At 43.6% G+C, this 21,265-nt stretch overlaps 1 protein-coding gene across 1 annotated transcript; it reads right to left on the bottom strand.

Moving 5' to 3' along the window:
* Positions 1-1,277: 1,277 nt before the first annotated feature.
* On the bottom strand, positions 1,278-21,115 carry MAU2 (MAU2 sister chromatid cohesion factor). Its single transcript, XM_062510038.1, has 19 exons — positions 20,696-21,115; positions 20,436-20,453; positions 20,122-20,187; positions 19,127-19,222; positions 17,961-18,055; positions 17,309-17,336; positions 16,709-16,864; positions 15,290-15,436; positions 12,484-12,574; positions 12,103-12,206; positions 11,167-11,244; positions 10,478-10,543; positions 10,105-10,188; positions 9,108-9,157; positions 8,767-8,844; positions 7,740-7,851; positions 5,669-5,759; positions 2,583-2,710; positions 1,278-1,448 (listed from the first exon to the last, which is right to left on the bottom strand). The coding sequence occupies exons 1-19, from the start codon at positions 21,113-21,115 to the stop codon at positions 1,374-1,376; spliced, it is 1,983 nt and encodes a 660-aa protein (XP_062366022.1). The 3' UTR covers positions 1,278-1,373.
* Positions 21,116-21,265: the final 150 nt, after the last annotated feature.

Raw genomic sequence — 21,265 nt, 5'->3', positions numbered from 1 at the left:
AGGCAAAACCCAAGGAATTTAACCTGGGAAAAAAAATGGATTAAAAAAAAAACTTGGGAAAAGGCAATTTTGGAATTTCATCCTGGAATTTGGGAATCCTTAAGGCACGGGTGCCTTCACACTGCAAAAAAAAAATTAAAAAAAAAAAAAATTTGGGATCAGCAAGAAAAAATTCCTGATTTTTCCTCAATCCCAAAAAAAGCTTGGAGAGAGCTGTGGGAAAAGATATCCCAGGAAATCCTGGAATTCTTTCTTCCCAAAAAAAAAAAAAAAAAAAATACAAATAAAGGAATTTCCTCTGAGAATTCCAGCTGGGAATCCAATCCATGATTTCCCTTTGGAGCCTTTCCTGGGAATTCTCAAAGCTTGGGATTCACCTGGATATTCCCACCTGGAAAAGCAGCTCCACAGCCTCGGGAAATTCCTGGAAAATTCCTGGATTTTTTTTTTTTTTTTTTTTTTCCCTCACTACCAGATGGAATTCAGAAGCTTTTCCATGGAATTTTTTTCTTTTCCCAGTTTTTTTTTTTTTTTTTGGGGGTGTTGTTGTTTTTTTGTTTTGTTTTGTCTTTTTTTTTTTTTTTTCTGTGTTGTTGGTGGATATCCTGGAATTCTCCTGGAATTCTCCTGGAATTGTCCTGGAATTCTCCTGGAATTTTCCTGGAATTTTCCCAGATTTTTCCCAGGATTCTCTTGGAATTTTCCTGGGATTTTCCCAGGATTCTCCTGGGATTTTCCTGGGATTTTCCTGGGATTTTCCTGGGATTTTCCTGGGATTCTCCTGGGAATCTCCTGGGAATCTCCTGGAATTTTCCCGGGATTCTCCTGGAATTTTCCCGGGATTTTCCTGGAATTTTCCCGGGGTTCTCCTGGAATTCTCCTGGAATTTTCCTGGGATTCTCCTGGAATTCTCCTGGAATTTTCCTGGGATTCTCCTGGAATTTTCCCGGGATTCTCCTGGAATTTTCCTGGGATTCTCCTGGAATTTTCCTGGAATTTTCCTGGGATTTTCCTGGGATTCTCCCGGGATTCTCCCGGGATTCTCCTGGAATTTTCCCGGGATTCTCCCGGGATTCTCCCGGGATTTTCCCGGGATTCTCCCGGGATTCTCCTGGAATTTTCCCGGGATTCTCCCGGGATTCTCCCGGGATTCTCCCGGGATTTTCCCGGGATTTTCCCGGGATTCTCCCGGGATTCTCCCGGAATTTTCCCGGGATTTTCCCGGGATTTTCCCGGGATTCTCCCGGGATTTTCCCGGGATTCTCCCGGGATTCTCCCGGGATTCTCCCGGGATTCTCCCGGGATTTTCCCGGGATTCTCCCGGGATTCTCCTGGAATTTTCCCGGGATTCTCCCGGGATTCTCCCGGGATTCTCACAGCAGGCTGGCCAGGCTGGTGTTGGGGCCATTCTGGGCCTGGAATTGGACTGGGGGGGGTCCATCCGTCCACTGCAAAGGAAAAACAGGATCAGAATCCCAGGAAAAAATCCCCAAAAAAATGCACAGAATTCCCAGGAATCTCCCTTCCCCAAGAAATCCCAGATTCCAACTCCATCATTTGGGTTTTCCCCCCCCCCCAAATTCCATAAATCCATCCCAAATTTTTGAAACCCACCCCAAATTCCCTCAAATCCCCCCCGAATCCATCCCAAATTATTGAGATCCCCCCCAAAATCCATCAAATCCATTCCAAACCCCACAAATCCCCCCCAAATTCCCAAAATTCCCCATGATTTCCCCCCCAAATCCATCCCAAATTCTTAAAATCTTCCCCCAAATTCCCCAACTCCGTTACACGAAGAAATCCTTTTTTTTTTCTTGGTTTTTTTTTTTTGTGGGTTTTTTTTGTGTTTTTCTTTTTTTTTTTTGGTTTTTTTTTTTTGTGGTTTTTTTGGTGGTGTTTTTTTTTTGTGTTTTTTTTTGTTTGTTTGTTTTTTGTGGTTTTTTTTGGTGGTTTTTTTTGGTGTTTTTTTTTGTGTTTTTCTTTTTTTTTGTGTGTTTTTTTTTGGTGGGTTTTTTTGTGTTTTTTTGCTTGTTTGTTTTTTTGCTGTTTTTTTAATGGTTTTTTTTTGTGTTTTTTTTTTGTTTGTTTGTTTTTTGTGTTTTTTTTAATGGGTTTTTTTTGTGTTTTTTTTTTGTTTGTTTTTTGTGTTTTTTTTTAATGGGTTTTTTTTGTGTTTTTTTTTTTGTTTGTTTGTTTTTTGTGTTTTTTTTATAGGTTTTTTTCTGGTTTTTTTTGTTTGTTTGTTTTTTGTGTTTTTTTGGTGCTTTTTTTTTTTGTGTTTTTTTTTTTGTTTGTTTGTTTTTTGTGGGTTTTTTTGGTGTTTTTTTGTGTGGTTTTTTTGTTTGTTTTTTGTGGTTTTTTTTGATAGATTTTTTTTTCTGTTTTTTTTTGTTTGTTTGTTTTTTGTGTTTTTTTTTGGTGTTTTTTTGTGTTTTTTTTTTGTTTGTTTGTTTCTTGTGTTTTTTTTTGGTGTTTTTTTGTGTTTTTTTTTTGTTTGTTTGTTTCTTGTGTTTTTTTTTCCCCCCCCGTCCCCCCCTCTGGATCTGTGGGAATTCCCAGGCTGTCCCTGGAATTGTCACCGTGATCAGGTTGTGCTCGGGGAGGCTGCAGGCCTCGATGTGATCCTGCAGCAGCTGCTGGGAGAAGTTCTGGTGCATCTGGGCAGCCTCGTGGGCATCCATGGCATTCCCACACGCCTTGTTCAGGTCTGAAAATTCCAACCCCAAAAAAAAAAAAAAAAAAAGAGAAAAAAATTAAAAATTAAATATTAAATATTAAATATTTAAAATTAAAAATTAAAAATTAAAAATTAAAAATTAAATATTAAAAATTAAAAATTAAAAATGAAAAAGATTAAAATTTAAAAATTAAAAATTAAAAATTAAAAATTAAAAATTAAATATTAAAAATGAAAAATGAAAAATGAAAAATTAAAAATTAAAAATTAAATATTAAAATTTAAAAATTAAAAATTAAAAATTAAATATTAAAAATTAAAAATTAAAAATTTAAAAATTAAATATTAAAAATAAAAATTAAAAATTAAAAATTAAATATTAAAAATTAAAGATTAAAAATTAAATATTAAATATTAAAAATGAAAAATGAAAAATGAAAAATGAAAAATTAAAAATTAAATATTAAATATTAAAAATTAAATATTAAAAAATAAAAATTAAATATTAAATATTAAATATTAAATATTAAAAATTAAAAATTAAAAATTAAAAGTTCAAAATTAAAAATTAAATATTAAAAATTAAAAATTAAATATTAAAAATTAAAAAATTAAAAATTAAATATTAAAAATTAAAAAATTAAAAATTAAATATTAAAAATAAAAAAAAAAATAAATTAAAATCCTGGAATTTGTCCCATTCCAAATTCTGAGCTGCTCTCATCCCGAAAAATTAAAAAAAAAAAAAAAAAAAAAAAAAAAACAAACACAAAAACAACCCCGAAAATTCCCTGAGATGGGAAGGAATTCAATCCCCAAATTCCCAAAGATTCCTTGGGGTTGCAGGGAAATGGATTCCCAAAATTCCCAAAGATTCCTTGGGATAATCCCCCATTCTCCCTGGAATTCCCATTTTTCCCAGGATGATCCCAAATTCCAAATCATTCCAGGAGCTGCACATTCCCACTGCCCCATTCCCCCTGGAATTCCCATTTTTCCAGGGTGATCCCAGATCCCAAATTTCCCCCAGAGCTGCACATTCCCACTGCCCCATTCCCCCTGGAATTCCCATTTTTCCCAGGACGATCCCAGATCCCAAATTTCCCCCAGAGCTGCACATTCCCACTGCCCCCATTCCCCCTGGAATTCCCATTTTTCCCAGGATGATCCCAAATCCCAAATCATTCCAGGAGCTGCACATTCCCACTGCCCCATTCCCCCTGGAATTCCCATTTTCCCAGGGCGATCCCAGATCCCAAATTTCCCCCAGAGCTGCACATTCCCACTGCCCCATTCCCCCTGGAATTCCCATTTTTCCCAGGGCGATCCCAGATCCCAAATTTCCCGCAGAGCTGCACATTCCCACTGCCCCATTCCCCCTGGAATTCCCGTTTTCCCAGGACGATCCCAGATCCCAAATTTCCCCCAGAGCTGCACATTCCCACTGCCCCCATTCCCCCTGGAATTCCCATTTTCCCAGGGTGATCCCAAATTCCAAATCATTCCAGGAGCTGCACATTCCCACTGCCCCATTCCCCCTGGAATTCCCATTTTCCCAGGGCGATCCCAGATCCCAAATTTCCCCCAGAGCTGCACATTCCCACTGCCCCATTCCCCCTGGAATTCCCATTTTCCCAGGGCGATCCCAGATCCCAAATTTCCCCCAGAGCTGCACATTCCCACTGCCCCATTCCCCCTGGAATTCCCATTTTTCCCAGGACGATCCCAGATCCCAAATTTCCCCCAGAGCTGCACATTCCCACTGCCCCATTCCCCCTGGAATTCCCATTTTCCCAGGACGATCCCAGATCCCAAATTTCCCCCAGAGCTGCACATTCCCACTGCCCCATTCCCCCTGGAATTCCCATTTTCCCAGGGCGATCCCAGATCCCAAATTTCCCCCAGAGCTGCACATTCCCACTGCCCCATTCCCCCTGGAATTCCCATTTTTCCCAGGATGATCCCAAATTCCAAATCATTCCAGGAGCTGCACATTCCCACTGCCCCATTCCCCCTGGAATTCCCATTTTTCCCAGGATGATCCCAAATTCCAAATCATTCCAGGAGCTGCACATTCCCACCCTTGGGATAATCCCATTTTTCCAGGGTGATCCCAGATCCCAAATTTCCCCCAGAGCTGCACATTCCCACTGCCCCATTCCCCCTGGAATTCCCATTTTCCCAGGGCGATCCCAGATCCCAAATTTCCCCCAGAGCTGCACATTCCCACTGCCCCATTCCCCCTGGAATTCCCATTTTCCCAGGGCGATCCCAGATCCCAAATTTCCCCCAGAGCTGCACATTCCCACTGCCCCATTCCCCCTGGAATTCCCATTTTTCCCAGGATGATCCCAAATTCCAAATCATTCCAGGAGCTGCACATTCCCACTGCCCCATTCCCCCTGGAATTCCCATTTTTCCCAGGATGATCCCAAATTCCAAATCATTCCAGGAGCTGCACATTCCCACTGCCCCATTCCCCCTGGAATTCCCATTTTTCCCAGGATGATCCCAAATTCCAAATCATTCCAGGAGCTGCACATTCCCACTGCCCCATTCCCCCTGGAATTCCCATTTTTCCCAGGATGATCCCAAATTCCAAATCATTCCAGGAGCTGCACATTCCCACTGCCCCATTCCCCCTGGAATTCCCGTTTTCCCAGGACGATCCCAGATTTCCCGCAGAGCTGCACATTCCCACTGCCCCATTCCCCCTGGAATTCCCATTTTCCCAGGGTGATCCCAGATCCCAAATTTCCCCCAGAGCTGCACATTCCCACTGCCCCATTCCCCCTGGAATTCCCATTTTCCCAGGGTGATCCCAGATCCCAAATTTCCCCCAGAGCTGCACATTCCCACTGCCCCATTCCCCCTGGAATTCCCATTTTCCCAGGGCGATCCCAGATCCCAAATTTCCCCCAGAGCTGCACATTCCCACTGCCCCATTCCCCCTGGAATTCCCGTTTTCCCAGGGCGATCCCAGGTTACCCCGGAGCAGGGCTGAGGACCAGAGCTGCACGGACATGTCTGGGATTTTGCTGGCCAGCTGCATGGCTGGAACCACCATGTTGTTGCTTTCCTAGGGGGGGGAAAAAAAAAAAAATAAAACTAAACTAAAAAAAAAAAATAAATAAAAAAATTTGGGGAAAATAAAATTTAAAAAAAAAATCCTTTTTTTTTTGGCGGGGGGGATTTTAGGGAATTTTTTGCTGCACTTCCGAGCATGGAGCAGGGGTGGATTGGAAATGATTGGAAATTTCGGGTGGGAATTTGGATTTTTGTTTTGTTTTGTTTTTGGTGTTTGGTTTGAGTGTTTGGGGTTGAAGGGAATAAAATTTCAAAATTCCCAGAGATTGGTCAGGATGGGAAGGAGGCGGATCCCAAGGATTCCCTGGGATTGGAAGGAATGAAATCCCAAAATTCCCAAGGATTCCCTGGGATTGGAAGGAATGAAACCCCAAAATTCCCAAGGATTCCCTGGGATTGGAAGGAATGAAATCCCAAAATTCCCAAGGATTCCCTGGGATTGGAAGCAATGAAATCCCAAAATTCCTAAGAATTTCCTGAGGACTGCAGGGAATAAAATCCCCAAAATTCCCAAAGATTCCCTGGGACTGCAGGGAACAAAATCCCCAGAATTCCCAAGAATTTCCTTAGGATTGCAGGGAATGAAATCCCAAATTCCCAAGGATTCTCTGGGATTGTAGGGAATGAGACTCGCAAGAAAAACCACTTAAAAAAATCCCATTATTCCCACCCCTATCCCAATTCTCTTTGGGATTTTTTTTGGGAATTTCTTCTGGGAAGGCCAGTTCCAGGATCCCAGGAATTGGGATGGATTTGGAGGATCCAGAGAGAAGAAAATCCCAATTTTTGACACGACAACACTGAAAAAAAATCACTTAAAAAATCCCATTATTCCCGGCCTTATCCCGATTTTCTTCGGGATTTTTTTGGGAATTTTTTCTGGGAATGCAAATTCCAAGATTCCAGGAATCGGGATGGATTTGGAGGATCCAGAGAGAAGAAAATCCCAATTTTTGACACAACAACACTGAAAAAAATCACTTAAAAAATCCCATTATTCCTGGCCTTATCCCGATTTTCTTCAGGATTTTTTGGGAATTTTTTCTTGGAATTTTTTGTGGGAATGCCAATTCCAAGATTCCAATAATTGGGATGGATTTGGATGATCCAGAGAGAACAAAATCCCAATTTTTGTTACGACAACACTGAAAAAAATCACTTAAAAAATCCCATTATTCCCGGCCTTATCCCGATTTTCTTCGGGATTTTTTTGGGAATTTTTTCTGGGAATGCAAATTCCAAGATTCCAGGAATCGGGATGGATTTGGATGATCCAGAGAGGAGAAAATCCCAATTTTTGACACGACAACACTGAAAAAAACCACTTGAAAAAAATCCCATTATTCCCGGCCTTATCCCGATTTTCTTCGGGATTTTTTTGGGAATTTTTTCTTGGAATTTTTTGTGGGAATGCCAATTCCAAGATTCCAATAATTGGGATGGATTTGGATGATCCAGAGAGAACAAAATCCCAATTTTTGTTACGACAACACTGAAAAAAATCACTTAAAAAATCCCATTATTCCCGGCCTTATCCCGATTTTCTTCGGGATTTTTTTGGGAATTTTTTCTGGGAATGCAAATTCCAAGATTCCAGGAATCGGGATGGATTTGGATGATCCAGAGAGGAGAAAATCCCAATTTTTGACACGACAACACTGAAAAAAACCACTTGAAAAAAATCCCATTATTCCCGGCCTTATCCCGATTTTCTTCGGGATTTTTTTGGGAATTTTTTCTTGGAATTTTTTGTGGGAATGCCAATTCCAAGATTCCAGGAATCGGGATGGATTTGGATGATCCAGAGAGAAGAAAATCCCAATTTTTGACACGACAACACTGAAAAAAATCACTTAAAAAAATCCCATTATTCCCGGCCTTATCCCGATTTTCTTCGGGATTTTTTTGGGAATTTTTTTTCTGGGAAGGCCAGTTCCGGGATGCCAGGAACTGGGATGAATTTGGGAATTACCCTGTGGTTGCCCAGCACGTAGAAGATGTGGCCCAGCAGCACCAGGGAACAGGCGGTCAGGCGGTTCAGGTCCTCGGCGTTCGACATCTTCAGAGTCTCCCGCAAAAAACGCCTGGAAAAAGCAGGAAAATTTGGGATTTTCACAGCTCCATGGATGCCCTGGGAGAATTCCTGGATGGGTGAAACGGCGGGAGTTGGGAGAAATGGATTTAAAGGAAGGGAATTCCTGAATTTTGTCTGGGAATTGGGGCGGAGCTGCCTCCCACGGGAAGGTGAAAGGAAGGAGAATCCCAAAATTCCCAAGGATTCCTTGGGATTGCAGGGAAGAGAATCCCGAAATTCCCAAGGATTCCTTGGGATTGAAGGGAAGAGAATCCCGAAATTCCCAAGGATTGCAGGGAGGAGAATCCCAAAATTCCCAAGAATTCCTTGGGAATGCAGGGAAGAGAATCCCAAAATTCCCCAAGGATTGCAGGGAATAACATTCCCAAGATTCCCAAGGATTAGGAGTCCCAAATGTCCCAAGAAGTCCTTGGGGTTCCAGGGAATAAAATTCCAAGATTCCCAAGAATTCCTTGGGATTGCAGGGAATAACACTCCTGAAATTCCCAAAGATTTTGCAGGGAATAAAACCCCAAGATTCCCAAGGATTTCAAAGGACCTGCAGGAAGTAAAACCCCCAAGGAATCCCTGGGATCGAGGAGAAATAAAATCCCAAAATTCAGGGAATAAGATCCCAAAATTGCAGGGAATGGCATTCCCAAAATTCCCTGGGATTGCAGGGAATGATTCCCAAAAATTCCCAAGGAAAAAGCTCGAGCCTCACCACTCCCCTGCTCTTTTCTCCTGGCAAATCCAGGAGAAATCCACAGAAATTGGATGGAATCAGAGCCTTGGAATTCCCATCCTGATCCCCACCCCCCACCAAAAAAAAAAAAGAAAAAAAAAAAAAAGCTGGACTGAGTATTCCTGAATTTTTCCCATTTTTTTTTTTTTTCCCCCGTTTTTCCAAGAGGTTTGGACTCACTTGGCCTCGTTGTATCTTCCCTGGAAAAAGGAGAAAAGCCCCCGGATGTAAAACGCTGCAGCTCGGAGACAGTGGGAACTATGGGGGGGAACAACAAAAAAAAAAATAAAAATAAAAATAAAAATATCATGGATACCTCAAAACCCAACCAAATTCCAGCAATTCCAGCCCAAAATCCAACTTCGAGCAAAAAAAAAAAAAAAAAAAAAAAAAAAAAAATTCCATTTAAACCTCACCCCTTGGAATTAAAATTGGATTTTTCACCCCCTTGGTTTGTTGAAAATCCTGCTGTAAATTTGTTATTCCCAACCCGGAATGTTGGGATTTGTTGGAATTCTCACCTCACTGGGAAGTTGTGGTCGGGATTTATTCTTTCCAATAAACTGTAGAGCTGGAAAATGGGAGAGGAAAAAGAGAATTATCATGGAGAAAAATCGATTTTTCAAAGAAAAAACAACACCAAAATAGTGAAATTCCAACCGAACCAGCCCGAATTTATCCCAATATTGGGAATTTTAGGCTCGTTTCGATCCCAAAAAAATCAAATTTTATCCCAAATCTCATCCAATTCCACAGGATTTCCTGGATAATAATCATATTCCCAAGGAAAACTTGGAGCTGGTGGATCTCATAATTAATTTAATGTTGGGTTTGATTAGTTAAAATCAGAATTTAAGTAAAAAATTCTCTAATTCTAAGGATTTTTTTTTTTTTTTTTTTTTTTTGCTTCCCTATGGTTTTTCCCAAATTTTGTGTGCAGGGAGCAAAATTCCTGTGGAGAATCCTCCCAAGGCAAATGTTTGAGGGCTCTGAGTGGGTAAAAATGGGAAATTTTGGGAATAAAACAAAACTCAGGAGCAGATCCCTATTTTTTGGTTATTTCTGTGATTCCCTGAAATTCCTGGATGTGGAAAATGGATGGAAAATTATAAAAAAAAAAATAGATGGAAAATGGATGGAAAAATATGAAAAAACGGATGGAAAAAAATTATGAAAAATGGATGGAAAATGGAGCCCAGGGTTTGAATGGGAAGAATTCTGGGAATAATTCCAAATATTTGGAGTTTTCCAGATGATTCCTCTGGAATTCCTGACCCCCTGATTGAGGAGCTGCTGCCAGCAAAGCCTGGATGGAGAAAATGCCCAGGGGAAAAAAAAAAAAAAAAAAAAAAAATCGGATTTTTCAGGAATTTTCTCCACTGAAAATTGGGATTTTTTTCACTCCCCTCATAAAGGAGCTGCTGACAGCAAGTTCTGGATGGAGAAAATGCCCAGAGAAATCAGAATTTCAGGAATTTTCTCCCCAGAAAATGGGGATTTGGGCAGATCCCAGCTCACCTCCTGGTGCCGATTCCCTTCTCGGATGTAGACACTGGCCAGGTTGGTGACAATAAATGCCCACAGCTCCTGGTGGGTTGTGAGCTGGAAAAGAGAAAATTCCCAAATATTTCAGTCTTTCCTTCAGGATTTGTGCAGGACCACCACCAGAACAAAAAAAAAAAAAAAAAAAAAAAAATTCCTGGCTAAAAAAAAAAAAAAAAAATTATATTTTAATGTAATTAAAAAAAAAAACCCCATGTGTTGATCCTGATCCAAGGAAAATTGTTACTAAATAATGGAATTAAGGAAGGTTTCCCTTCTAAATTCCCATTGTTATCCTCAAGGCCCATTCCCGTGTTTCTAGGGGAGAAAATTGGGAATCAAATCTCACCCTCAGTGCTGTAGTGAATTGTGCTTCTGCATTGTCCATGCAGTTGACAGAGATGCAGTACAGACCCTGGAAATGAAAAAAAAAAATATTTTTTGAAATGGAACCCAAAGCATTCCCAAATATTTGGAAATATTTGGGCTACAGCAGGAAAAAGAGACCAACGAGTCTCAGGTGTGGGGAAAATTAAGAATTTCTACAAAATGTCCTTTAAAATAAATTATTCATGGGGAAGAAACACTTAATTTGGCTTTTTAAAAAAAAAAAAAAAAATCTTCCTTAAAATCACAGAAAACTCAAATTCCCTACAAAAAACTCTTCCACAATTCCCACAAAAATTAGGCACAGTTGAAATCCCTGGATTTCCCTTTTTTCCAGTTGATTCCTCCCAAATTCCTACTCCCTTCATGAAGGAGCTGCTGCCAGACAAGACCTTGGTGGCAAAAATACCCAGGAAAAGCCAAATCCCAGGAATTTCCTCCAAAGAAAAGTGGAATTTTTCTCTCCAGGAAAGCAGAATTTGCTGGAGCAACTTGGGATAGTGGCAAGTGCCCCTGTCCACCCACCCAAACCATCCTGGAATTCTTTTTCCAAAGGGTTTTTAAGCAACCCCAGCAGTGAATGATGCAAATCCTGGAATTCCCAGGGAATGTCCTGTCTGGAATGCCCAGGTTTTATCCCAAAAATCTCACCAGGAGTGTGTGCAGCTGGGCAGCGTGGTTGGAAAAGAGTCTGGGAGATTGCTGGCACAGCTGGCAGACCTGGGAAATCTGGGGAAAATAAAGAACAGAATTCCTGATTTTGGACATTTTCCCCCCATTGTTTTACGCTCTAAATCCCACTCCTTGTACCCCTTGGCTCCAGGATTGGCTCCAGGATCTCCAGTGTTGGATAAAAGGAGAGGTTGGATGTGCAGGAACAGGCATTTCCTCACATTCCTCCCACATTCCAGCTGGTTTGGAATGGTTTTCTGCACCCCCGGGAATTCACAGCCACAGATCCCTGCTGAAATACTCCAGATTTTCCAGGTAAAGTGGGATAAAACCTTCCAAAATCTGGGATTGGGATGGGCTGGAGGAGACAGAAGCAGGAGGTTGAATCCATCCCCATTCCCAGCACGTTCCCAGTAAAGCTGACAGCAGGGATTGGATGATCCAGTCCCAGGGTGGATTCCCAGGATTTAAAAATGATTGGGAAAAAAAAGGGGGGGGGGGGGGGGGGAAGGTCCATTTTCTTCTGGAACAACACAAATCAAGCAGGAAAAGCAGGAATGTTCAAAACTGGGAAACACCTGAATAAGGAGAAGTCACTCTGGAATGGATGGAATGGGAAAAAAACCACCAGGATCAGCCTGGAATTCCCACCAGGAAGGTGTCAATAGAATCAATTCTTGATTATTCCATGATCAATTCCAAAATGTCCTTAAGGAAATATTTAAGAGGAGCTAATCCCACGTTTTCCAAGTCCTGAGCATCCCCAAGCTTGGCTGTGTCCATGAATAATCCAGCAGGAATTCCCACCTGAGCCCAACACTGCGATTCCCACGTTTTTAAAGGTTATTCCTGGAGATTATTCCCATTTTTTTGGGAGCCATTCCCAGGCAGGAAATGCTGGAATTCCCACATTACCTCCTGAAGGGCCGTGGCTTTGTGTCCTGTCACCAGCCTGCACATGATGATGTGTTCCAACAAAATCACTTGGAATGAGGACAGGATGGGGCTGCAGTCCAGCACTGGGGAAGGAACAGCAGGAATTCCATCAGGGATTTGAGGAATGTTTCAAATCCCATTTAAAAAAAAAAAAAAAAACATTAACAGCAAAAAAAAAAAAAAAGTTGATTTTTGTACTCCAAAGCCACCACCCAGCCTTTAAATCAAGGTTTTAATTTTAGTTTTAGTCTTAGGCTGACCCAGCAGCTCAACAAGGCTGCGGGATGGGTTGAAATGAGGAATAAATAAAGGGATTTTCCTGGATTTTTTCCAGCTGAATTCCAAGCCCTTTTCCCTTACTTTTGAGCTTCTCCAGCTGCATGAGGGCTTTGTCTGTGTATTTCTGAGCCTTCTCCAGGTATCCTGCCTGCATGGAATGCATCACTGTCACCTGCAGGGAAGCACAGCAAGGATCAGCCACCTCTGCAATTCCCTGGGGATGCAATTCCCACACGAGCCTCACCCCTGGAAGATTCTGCAGTGACCCAGCATAGTGGGAATGAAGGGTTTTTAAGATCCTTCCCACCCCAGTCATTCCACAATTCCCAACATTTGTTTATGTGCAGAGAGGGAAGGGTTGGGAATTCATGGAATTCCTCAAATCCCAGATTTTGATCATCATTAAGGATTGGAATAATCTCCAAGAAATGGAAAAAACTCTTTCAGGAGTTCCAAGTCCAGCTCTCCTCGTGTTGATAAAATTAAGACAAAGTGGCCCTGCTTTGTACAAATGATTCAATTTCCATTTGAATCAGGTATTAATTAGTATGATAATTAATTAATTATTGATTAATCCCCATTTCCAGCCTGGAATCTCCTCACACACTGAGCAGCTCCTTCAGCATCACCCCACAGCCAGTGAGGGAAAAACAGCACAAAATCAACTGATAAAATTAACCCAAAGTGGCTGATCTGTACAGAAACCTCAGTTTCTATTTGAGCCAGGTACTAACTAATAAATTAACTGATTATTAATTCTCATTTCCAGCCTGGAATCTCCTCACACACTGAGCAGCTCCTTCAGCATCCATGGGGTGATGCTGAGGGAAAAACAGCACAAAATCAACTGATAAAATTAACCCAAAGTGGCTGATCTGTACAGAAACCTCAGTTTCTATTTGAGCCAGGTACTAATACATTAACTGATTATTTATTAATTAATCCCCATTTCCAGCCTGGAATCTCCTCACACACTGAGCAGCCCCCTCAGCATCACCCCACAGCCAGTGAGGGAAAAACAGCACAAAATCAACTGATAAAATTAACCCAAAGCGACTGATCTGTACAGAAACCTCAGTTTCTATTTGAGGCAGGTACTAACTAATAAATTAACTAATTATTAATTCTCATTTCCAGCCTGGAATCTCCTCACACACTGAGCAGCTCCTTCAGCATCCATGGGGTGATGCTGAGGGAAAAACAGCACAAAATCAACTGATAAAATTAACCCAAAGCGACTGATCTGTACAGAAACCTCAGTTTCTATTTGAGCCAGGTACTAATACATTAACTGATTATTTATTAATTAATCCCCATTTCCAAGATGGAATCTCTTCACACACTGAGCAGCTCCTTCAGCATCACCCCACAGCCAGTGAGGGAAAAACAGCACAAAATCAACTGATAAAATTAACCCAAAGCGACTGATCTGTACAGAAACCTCAGTTTCTATTTGAGGCAGGTACTAACTAATAAATTAACTAATTATTAATTCTCATTTCCAGCCTGGAATCTCCTCACACACTGAGCAGCTCCTTCAGCATCCATGGGGTGATGCTGAGGGAAAAACAGCACAAAATCAACTGATAAAATTAACCCAAAGTGGCTGATCTGTACAGAAACCTCAGTTTCTATTTGAGGCAGGTACTAACTAATAAATTAACTAATTATTAATTCTCATTTCCAGCCTGGAATCTCCTCACACACTGAGCAGCTCCTTCAGCATCCATGGGGTGATGCTGAGGGAAAAACAGCACAAAATCAACTGATAAAATTAACCCAAAGCGACTGATCTGTACAGAAACCTCAGTTTCTATTTGAGTCAGGTACTAATACATTAACTGATTATTTATTAATTAATCCCCATTTCCAAGATGGAATCTCTTCACACACTGAGCAGCTCCTTCAGCATCACCCCACAGCCAGTGAGGGAAAAACAGCACAAAATCAACTGATAAAATTAACCCAAAGCGGCTGATCTGTACAGAAACCTCAGTTTCTATTTGAGCCAGGTACTAACTAATAAATTAACTGATTATTAATTCTCATTTCCAGCCTGGAATCTCCTCACACACTGAGCAGCTCCTTCAGCATCCATGGGGTGATGCTGAGGGAAAAACAGCACAAAATCAACTGATAAAATTAACCCAAAGTGGCTGATCTGTACAGAAACCTCAGTTTCTATTTGAGGCAGGTACTAACTAATAAATTAACTAATTATTAATTCTCATTTCCAGCCTGGAATCTCCTCACACACTGAGCAGCTCCTTCAGCATCCATGGGGTGATGCTGAGGGAAAAACAGCACAAAATCAACTGATAAAATTAACCCAAAGCGACTGATCTGTACAGAAACCTCAGTTTCTATTTGAGTCAGGTACTAATACATTAACTGATTATTTATTAATTAATCCCCATTTCCAAGATGGAATCTCTTCACACACTGAGCAGCTCCTTCAGCATCCATGGGGTGATGCTGAGGGAAAAACAGCACAAAATCAACTGATAAAATTAACCCAAAGTGGCTGATCTGTACAGAAACCTCAGTTTCTATTTGAGCCAGGTACTAATACATTAACTGATTATTTATTAATTAATCCCCATTTCCAGCCTGGAATCTCCTCACACACTGAGCAGCTCCTTCAGCATCCATGGGGTGATGCTGAGGGAAAAACAGCACAAAATCAACTGATAAAATTAACCCAAAGTGGCTGATCTGTACAGAAACCTCAGTTTCCCCTTGAGGCAGGTTACTACTCATGAATTAATCCCCACTTGCAGCCTGCAGTCCCCCGACACCCCCCACACACGGACACGCGGAGCGGCCGTGTCGGAGGCGCCGCCTGCCCCTGGCCAAGGAGCGAGCAGCACTGGGGAGGAGCTCTCACCAGGTACACCAGCACACACATGTGCTCCTTGGGCAGCCAGTGGAACAGGTCCGCGGGGTTGCTGGGCAGGATCTCGTCGTCGTGCAGGGTGGAGATGGTTTGGATGCACTGCTGCAGCTGCTTCAGGCACGGCTTCACGCTCTTCACCTGCCCCAAAGAAACAACCCCCGTCCTGTTCATCCCCAAAGTGATTACGCTCCCTCGCTCTGTGCGGGGCGAAGCCAAAGGGATTCGGGTTCTGTAGGGTAAAATCCCCCAGTGAACATCTCCTCAGGCCTGGTTTTATTAATCCTGAATTCCCATCCGCAACGCCGCACAAACGTGGCCAGCATCCAGGAAATGTGGGATTGCCGATTCCCATATTTGGGGGTTTGGGGGTCTTTTAGGATTGGTGACACTCTGGACTTCACACTGTGATCAGCAGCAAGAGATGCTCCAAATATTCCCAAAATTGCCCCCCCCCCCAAAAAAAAAAAAATGTCCTGTCATCCCCTCCACCACACCATGGAAGCAACAGAGCCCACCTTGGATACACAAATACCACCCACATTAATTTGATTTCCTCACTACTTCATTGGGGATGAAAACCCACAGGAATTCGCTTCCGTTATTAAAAAAATCCCCTCAGAATTGAATTTTTTAGGAGTTTTCCCCATCCCGAATTCCCATTTGGAAGGTGGCACAAACGTGGCCAGCATCCAGGAAATGTGGGATTGCTGATTCCCATATTTGGGGGTTTTGGGGGTCTTTTAGGATTGGTGACACTCTGGACTTCACACTGTGATCAGCAGCAAGAGATGCTCCAAATATTCCCAAAATTGCCCCCCTCCCCAAAAAAAAAAAAAAATGTCCTGTCATCCCCTCCACCACACCATGGAAGCAACAGAGCCCACCTTGGATACACAAATACCACCCACATTAATTTGATTTCCTCACTATTTAATTGGGGATGAAAACCCACAGGAATTCGCTTCCGTTATTAAAAAAATCCCCTCAGAATTGAATTTTTTAGGAGTTTTCCCCATCCCGAATTCCCATTTGGAAGGTGGCACAAACGTGGCCACCATCCAGGAAATGTGGGATTGCTGATTCCCATATTTGGGGGTTTGGGGGTCTTTTAGGATTGGTGATGCTCAGTGTGATCAACAGCAAATACCCAAATAATCCCAAAAATCTCTCAAAAAAAAAAAAAATTCCCGTCATCCCCTTCACCACACCATGGAAGCAACAGAGCCCACCTTGGATACACAAATATCCACATTAATTTGATTTCCTCACTGTTTAATTGAGGATGAAAACCCCCAGGAATTTGCTTCCGTTGTAATAAAAAAAAAATAAATTAAAAAAAAAAAAAAAAAAATCCCCTCAGGGCAGATTTTTTTTTTTTTTTTTTTTTTAGGAATTCTCCCCATCACAAACCTGGCCTGCATCCAGGTAATGTGTGACCTGCAGGACAAGGAAGAAGACCCTGAGGGATTCCTTCTGGATGGGATTTCCCTGCCAGTTCTCCACGATCTGCCCACACAGCGTCAGCAGCGGGTGAACCTCCTGCAGCTTCCTCTCCATCAGCAGCAGCTGCAATTCCCAAGGAAAAGCTGTTTTGGTTTTTTTTTTTTTTTTTTCCCCCAGGATAAACGTTCAGAAAATGATCATTTCTCCCCGTGGAAAATGTGTTTCATCCCTAGGGTTGCCCAAAGTCAGGTTGGAGCAGTTTGGGTTAGTGGGAGGTGTCTGTGGTTTTTCCAACTCAAACAATTCCATGGATTCCCTAATCCCAGCAATTAGGATTGGAATATTCACCTGATTCCCACCAGCTTTCACCCCACCAGCTTTTCCATCCCTCGTTACAAAAGCTCCAGTGAAAATTTGCAATCATCATTTTATTTTCCCAGCGGGGAAAAAAAAAAACAAAGCAGAATTTATCCATAAGAATCCTGCTTATTCCCCACCCAAAATAAATCCTCTGGAATTTACAATTAAACAGGAAATAATTTATTTATAAAAACACTTTCAACTCACCATCCCCTTGCTGAGCAGAAAGAGGGCTCTGGAATAAAAGAGAATAAAGTGAAATTCCAAAAGAAATTCTTGATCTACAACAAATAACCACCAGGGGAAAAAAATCAAAATTTGCTTTCCCCCCCCCCCTAAAAACGGGAAAAAAGAGAATTAAGGGAGCTGATGGAGGAAATCTCAGGAATTTGGGGAGGAAATCCCAGGAGACTCAAGGAAAAAATCCCAGGGAATTCAGGCAGGGAATCCCATGGAAGAAATCCCAGAGAAATGTGGGATGAAATCCCAGGGACTCCCTCAGAAAATCCCAGGGAATTCAGGGAAGAAATCCCAGGGATTCTGCAGGAAATCCCAGGGAACCTGGGGAGGAAATCCCAGGGAACTTGGGGAAGAAATCCCGGGGAATTCTGGCAGGAAATCCCGGGGAATTCTGGCAGGAAATCCCAGGAATTCTGGCAGGAAATCCCAGGAATTCTGGCAGGAAATCCCAGGAATTCTGGCAGGAAATCCCGGGGAATTCTGGCAGGAAATCCCAGGAATTCTGGCAGGAAATCCCGGGGAATTCTGGCAGGAAATCCCGGGGAATTCTGGCAGGAAATCCCAGGAATTCTGGCAGGAAATCCCGGGAATTCTGGCAGGAAATCCCAGGAATTGTCACCTGGTGTACTCGGAGCCCACCACGCGGGCGTACTCGGCCCCCACTCCCAGCAGGTCACAGGCTGACACCAAATCCTTTTCCAGAGTGTGCAGTTGCTGAAATAGGGGAAAAAAAAAAAAAAACAAAACAATAAAACATCAGGATTTGCTCCCTGAACCCCAAGAAAATGCCATTATCCCTGGATTTACAAATTCCTGCTCCTTAAAGGGGTTTTAGATCTGCTTTCCAAAGAAATCTCTGGTGTTTCCAAGGATTTGTCTGAGCCCGGGAAGATTTTTTTTTTTTCCCCTTAAAATTCTTAATTAACGAGGAATTGGTTAAAAATTGGAGGCAGATCGTGCAAAGGGTGAAAATCCAGCACTGATCAGATCCCAGCAGCTCCAAAAAAATCCATGGATTGTCACACTGGAACAAGAGTTTTCCCAGCAAGAGGAGCCTCCAAGGTGTGTTCCCAAATTTTATCCCTTTCCCAAACTCAGGTGGGAATTCAGGAAGAGGAGAATAGGAAATCAGGGAAAAATGGGAAGCTCCAAGAAGATGAAAAGTTTCTGAGTCCTCAGGATGAACTCCTAGAAAACTAAACATTGCTCAATTCCTGGGAAAATAAATATTCCTGAAGTGCTTTTTCCACAAATGGGTTTAAATGTGTATCTGCTCTTACAAACGTTTTTAACTTACAAATATTTTGGAGTGCATTTCAGACCAGGAAAAAAAACTTTTCCTTGGGATTCCTTTCCCTTGCTCCTTTATCTGGATACTTTTCCTACTCCTCCTCCCATCCCACACCCCTAACTAAAGATAAAACAATCCAACCAATACTTCTGCCTGGAGAACTCCAATCCCAGCAGGATTTGCTCTCCCTGCAAGACCCCAAATGAATTTTTTTTTATTCCATCCTTGGAATTCCAGCTCCTTAATTCCCACAGAGTGATCCTGGCTGATTCCTTGACCCAATCCAGAAGCTCCCAACACCAATTCCCAGCCAGGAATTTGCCTTTTCCCTCACCATTAACAGCAAATCTTTAAGGAATAAAGGAACAAAAAGCATCCATTAACAGGGATTTTATAGGGGATGACAGAATGAAAAGCTTCCACGCTGCTTTTAATGGGAATACAGGGTTTTCCCAGGATTTTTTTTCCAAGGAATTGCTGCTCCAAGGACTCACAGCCAGCTGGAAGAGCAGCCTGCAGTGCCAGTAGGGAGTTTGCTGGGAGATCTGGATGGCTTTTCGCAGCAGGGGCTTGGCCGTGTCCACGGAATTCTGCAACACAAACACCCCCCAGTCAACACAAATCCAGCATCCTGGAATTCCACAGCCTTGAAATTCCTTGGATAATCATGCTGAGGAGGGTTGGGAGTGAGGGGCTGAAGTGTTAGAAGCAATAGAACTAAAATTGGAAAAGTTTGGGGCTGCTCTGTCCTTGGGATGTCCAAGGTTGGGATGGATGGGATTGAAGAAATTTGGGATTTTGGGATTTTGTGTCCTCCCTGCACATGGCAGGGTGGGATTGGATGTTTTTCCAATCCAAACCATTCCAGGATACTGGGATTCAAAATCCCAGGAAATGATTCTTGGAGGAAAGCAGCACAAGCTCCTAACGACAGAAACGAACACAAAATTTAGGATTATCCAACTGGGGCTTTCCAAGGAAGAACCCTAAAACATGGAAAGAAAAACTGTGGACAAATAATGAAGGGACAGGACACAGGGAGTGACTTCCGGGTTTCCTCTTGTGTAGGATTTTTGGGATGGAATTCCTCCCTGAGAGGTTGGGCTGGAGCTGGGACAGAATTCCCAGAGCAGCTGGGGCTGCTCCATCCCTGGAATTGCCCAGGTTGGAACAACCTGGGACAGGGGAACTGGGTGATCCCTCAGCTCCTTCCCAGCCCAAATCACTCCGGAATTCCAAAACCCTGAGGAAAATCCTGGATTGCCCTCCCTCCCCTAAAACCAGCATTTGGTTAATGAGAACTAAAAAATCTCTTTGACCAAGCAGAATCCTTTTGCAGTGGGGAACCCTCGTTGCAATTGCAGCAAAAACTTCCTCAAAAGGGGAAGGAAAAAAGCCTCTTTTCCCAGAAATCTGATTTCTTCACAGAAATATCCCATTCCAAACCCAAATTCAAGCAGCACAGAGGGGTTTGGGGGTCTTCTCTCACCTCCTGGCAGTAGAGCTCCGACAGCAAACTGGCTGCCTCAAACTTCACATCTTCAAACTGAGGGATCTGGCACGGGGGTCAAGCAAACAACACAATCCAAAGGAGAAACAACAGCAAAACCTCAAAAAACCCTCAGGAAAATTTGGATCAGGTGAGATTTAAAGCCCTTTCCAACACAAACTCCATGAAAGCAGTGACGAGGTAGATTAAAAACTCCATCCCGTGCCCCCACCCCCAGTCCTTGAAGGTGTTTTGGGATTTCCTTGGAGTCATTCCGAGCTCAGACCCCTTCCTGGATGCCGGGAAAAGGATACCTGCTGGGATATCAGCCACTGCAAGAGAACACGGCAGGTTAGGCTGGCACTAACACCCACCAGAACCTCCCCGATACCCTCCCCCTCTGTGCCAGGAGGCTCCCACCGCCCCTCTCCCCGCTCCCCATCCTTTGCAGCTGCCAGGAACCTTCTCCAAGCACCCAGACCGCCATCTCCACCACCTCCAACCCTTCCTCCGTGCACCGGCACCCACCGCTACCCCATCCCCAAGCCCACCCTGGCCCCCCTGCCCCGCTCACCGCCTTCTCCAGGTGCCCGCGGGCCTGGTCGCCGTTGCGGGTGTGGTGGTAAAGGACGGAGCCGAGCTGGAGGTGCGTGCGGGCTTCCATGCGGGGCGGGGGTTTGCGGGGCAGCACGGCCTGCAGGCAGTGCACGCACAGCCGCACCTTGGGCGGGCTGGACGTGCGGAAATGCTCGGCCAGGCCCAGCAGCGCCAGGTACCACGACTCGCCCGCGGCCGCGCCGCCGCCCGACCCCGAGCCCGGCGCAGGCCCGGCTGCGCCGCCACCGCCTCCGGCACCTCCGCCGCCTCCTCCGGCCCCACCCGCGGCTCCCGCCGCCTCCCCAGAGCCGCTCCCGCCGCCTCCCGCCGGCTGCGGCGGCTGCTGAGGCGGCGGCGGCTGCTGAGGGGCCGCCGCGCCCGCCGCCACCGCCGCCATCTTGGGGCCGCCGACAACACCGCCGCGAGGCGCGGGGCACGACGGGAGTTGGAGTCCGATCGCCTCAGGCGCGGAGGGGAGATGGGAGTTGTAGTCCGCCCTTTCGCACGGACAGGACGTGGGACAAAGCGGGGAACGACCGTAGCGGCG

Source organism: Cinclus cinclus, chromosome 28 (assembly GCF_963662255.1).
Source record: "Cinclus cinclus chromosome 28, bCinCin1.1, whole genome shotgun sequence".
Classification (NCBI taxonomy): domain Eukaryota; kingdom Metazoa; phylum Chordata; class Aves; order Passeriformes; family Cinclidae; genus Cinclus; species Cinclus cinclus.
Note: the sequence above shows the minus strand (reverse complement) of the source record. Positions and strands in the feature narration are given on the sequence as shown.

Bases quoted from the DNA above. Each gene is read 5' to 3' on its own strand.
- MAU2 (XM_062510038.1), bottom strand. From the start codon at position 21,115: ATGGCGGCGGTGGCGGCGGGCGCGGCGGCCCCTCAGCAGCCGCCGCCG. The intron at 12,575-15,289 runs GTGAGAGCTCCT...GCTTCCCTGCAG, and splicing joins TGTGTGTGCTGGTGTACCTG to GTGACAGTGATGCATTCCAT. The intron at 7,852-8,766 runs GTGAGTCCAAAC...TGCTTTTTCCAG, and splicing joins GGAAGATACAACGAGGCCAA to GCGTTTTTTGCGGGAGACTC.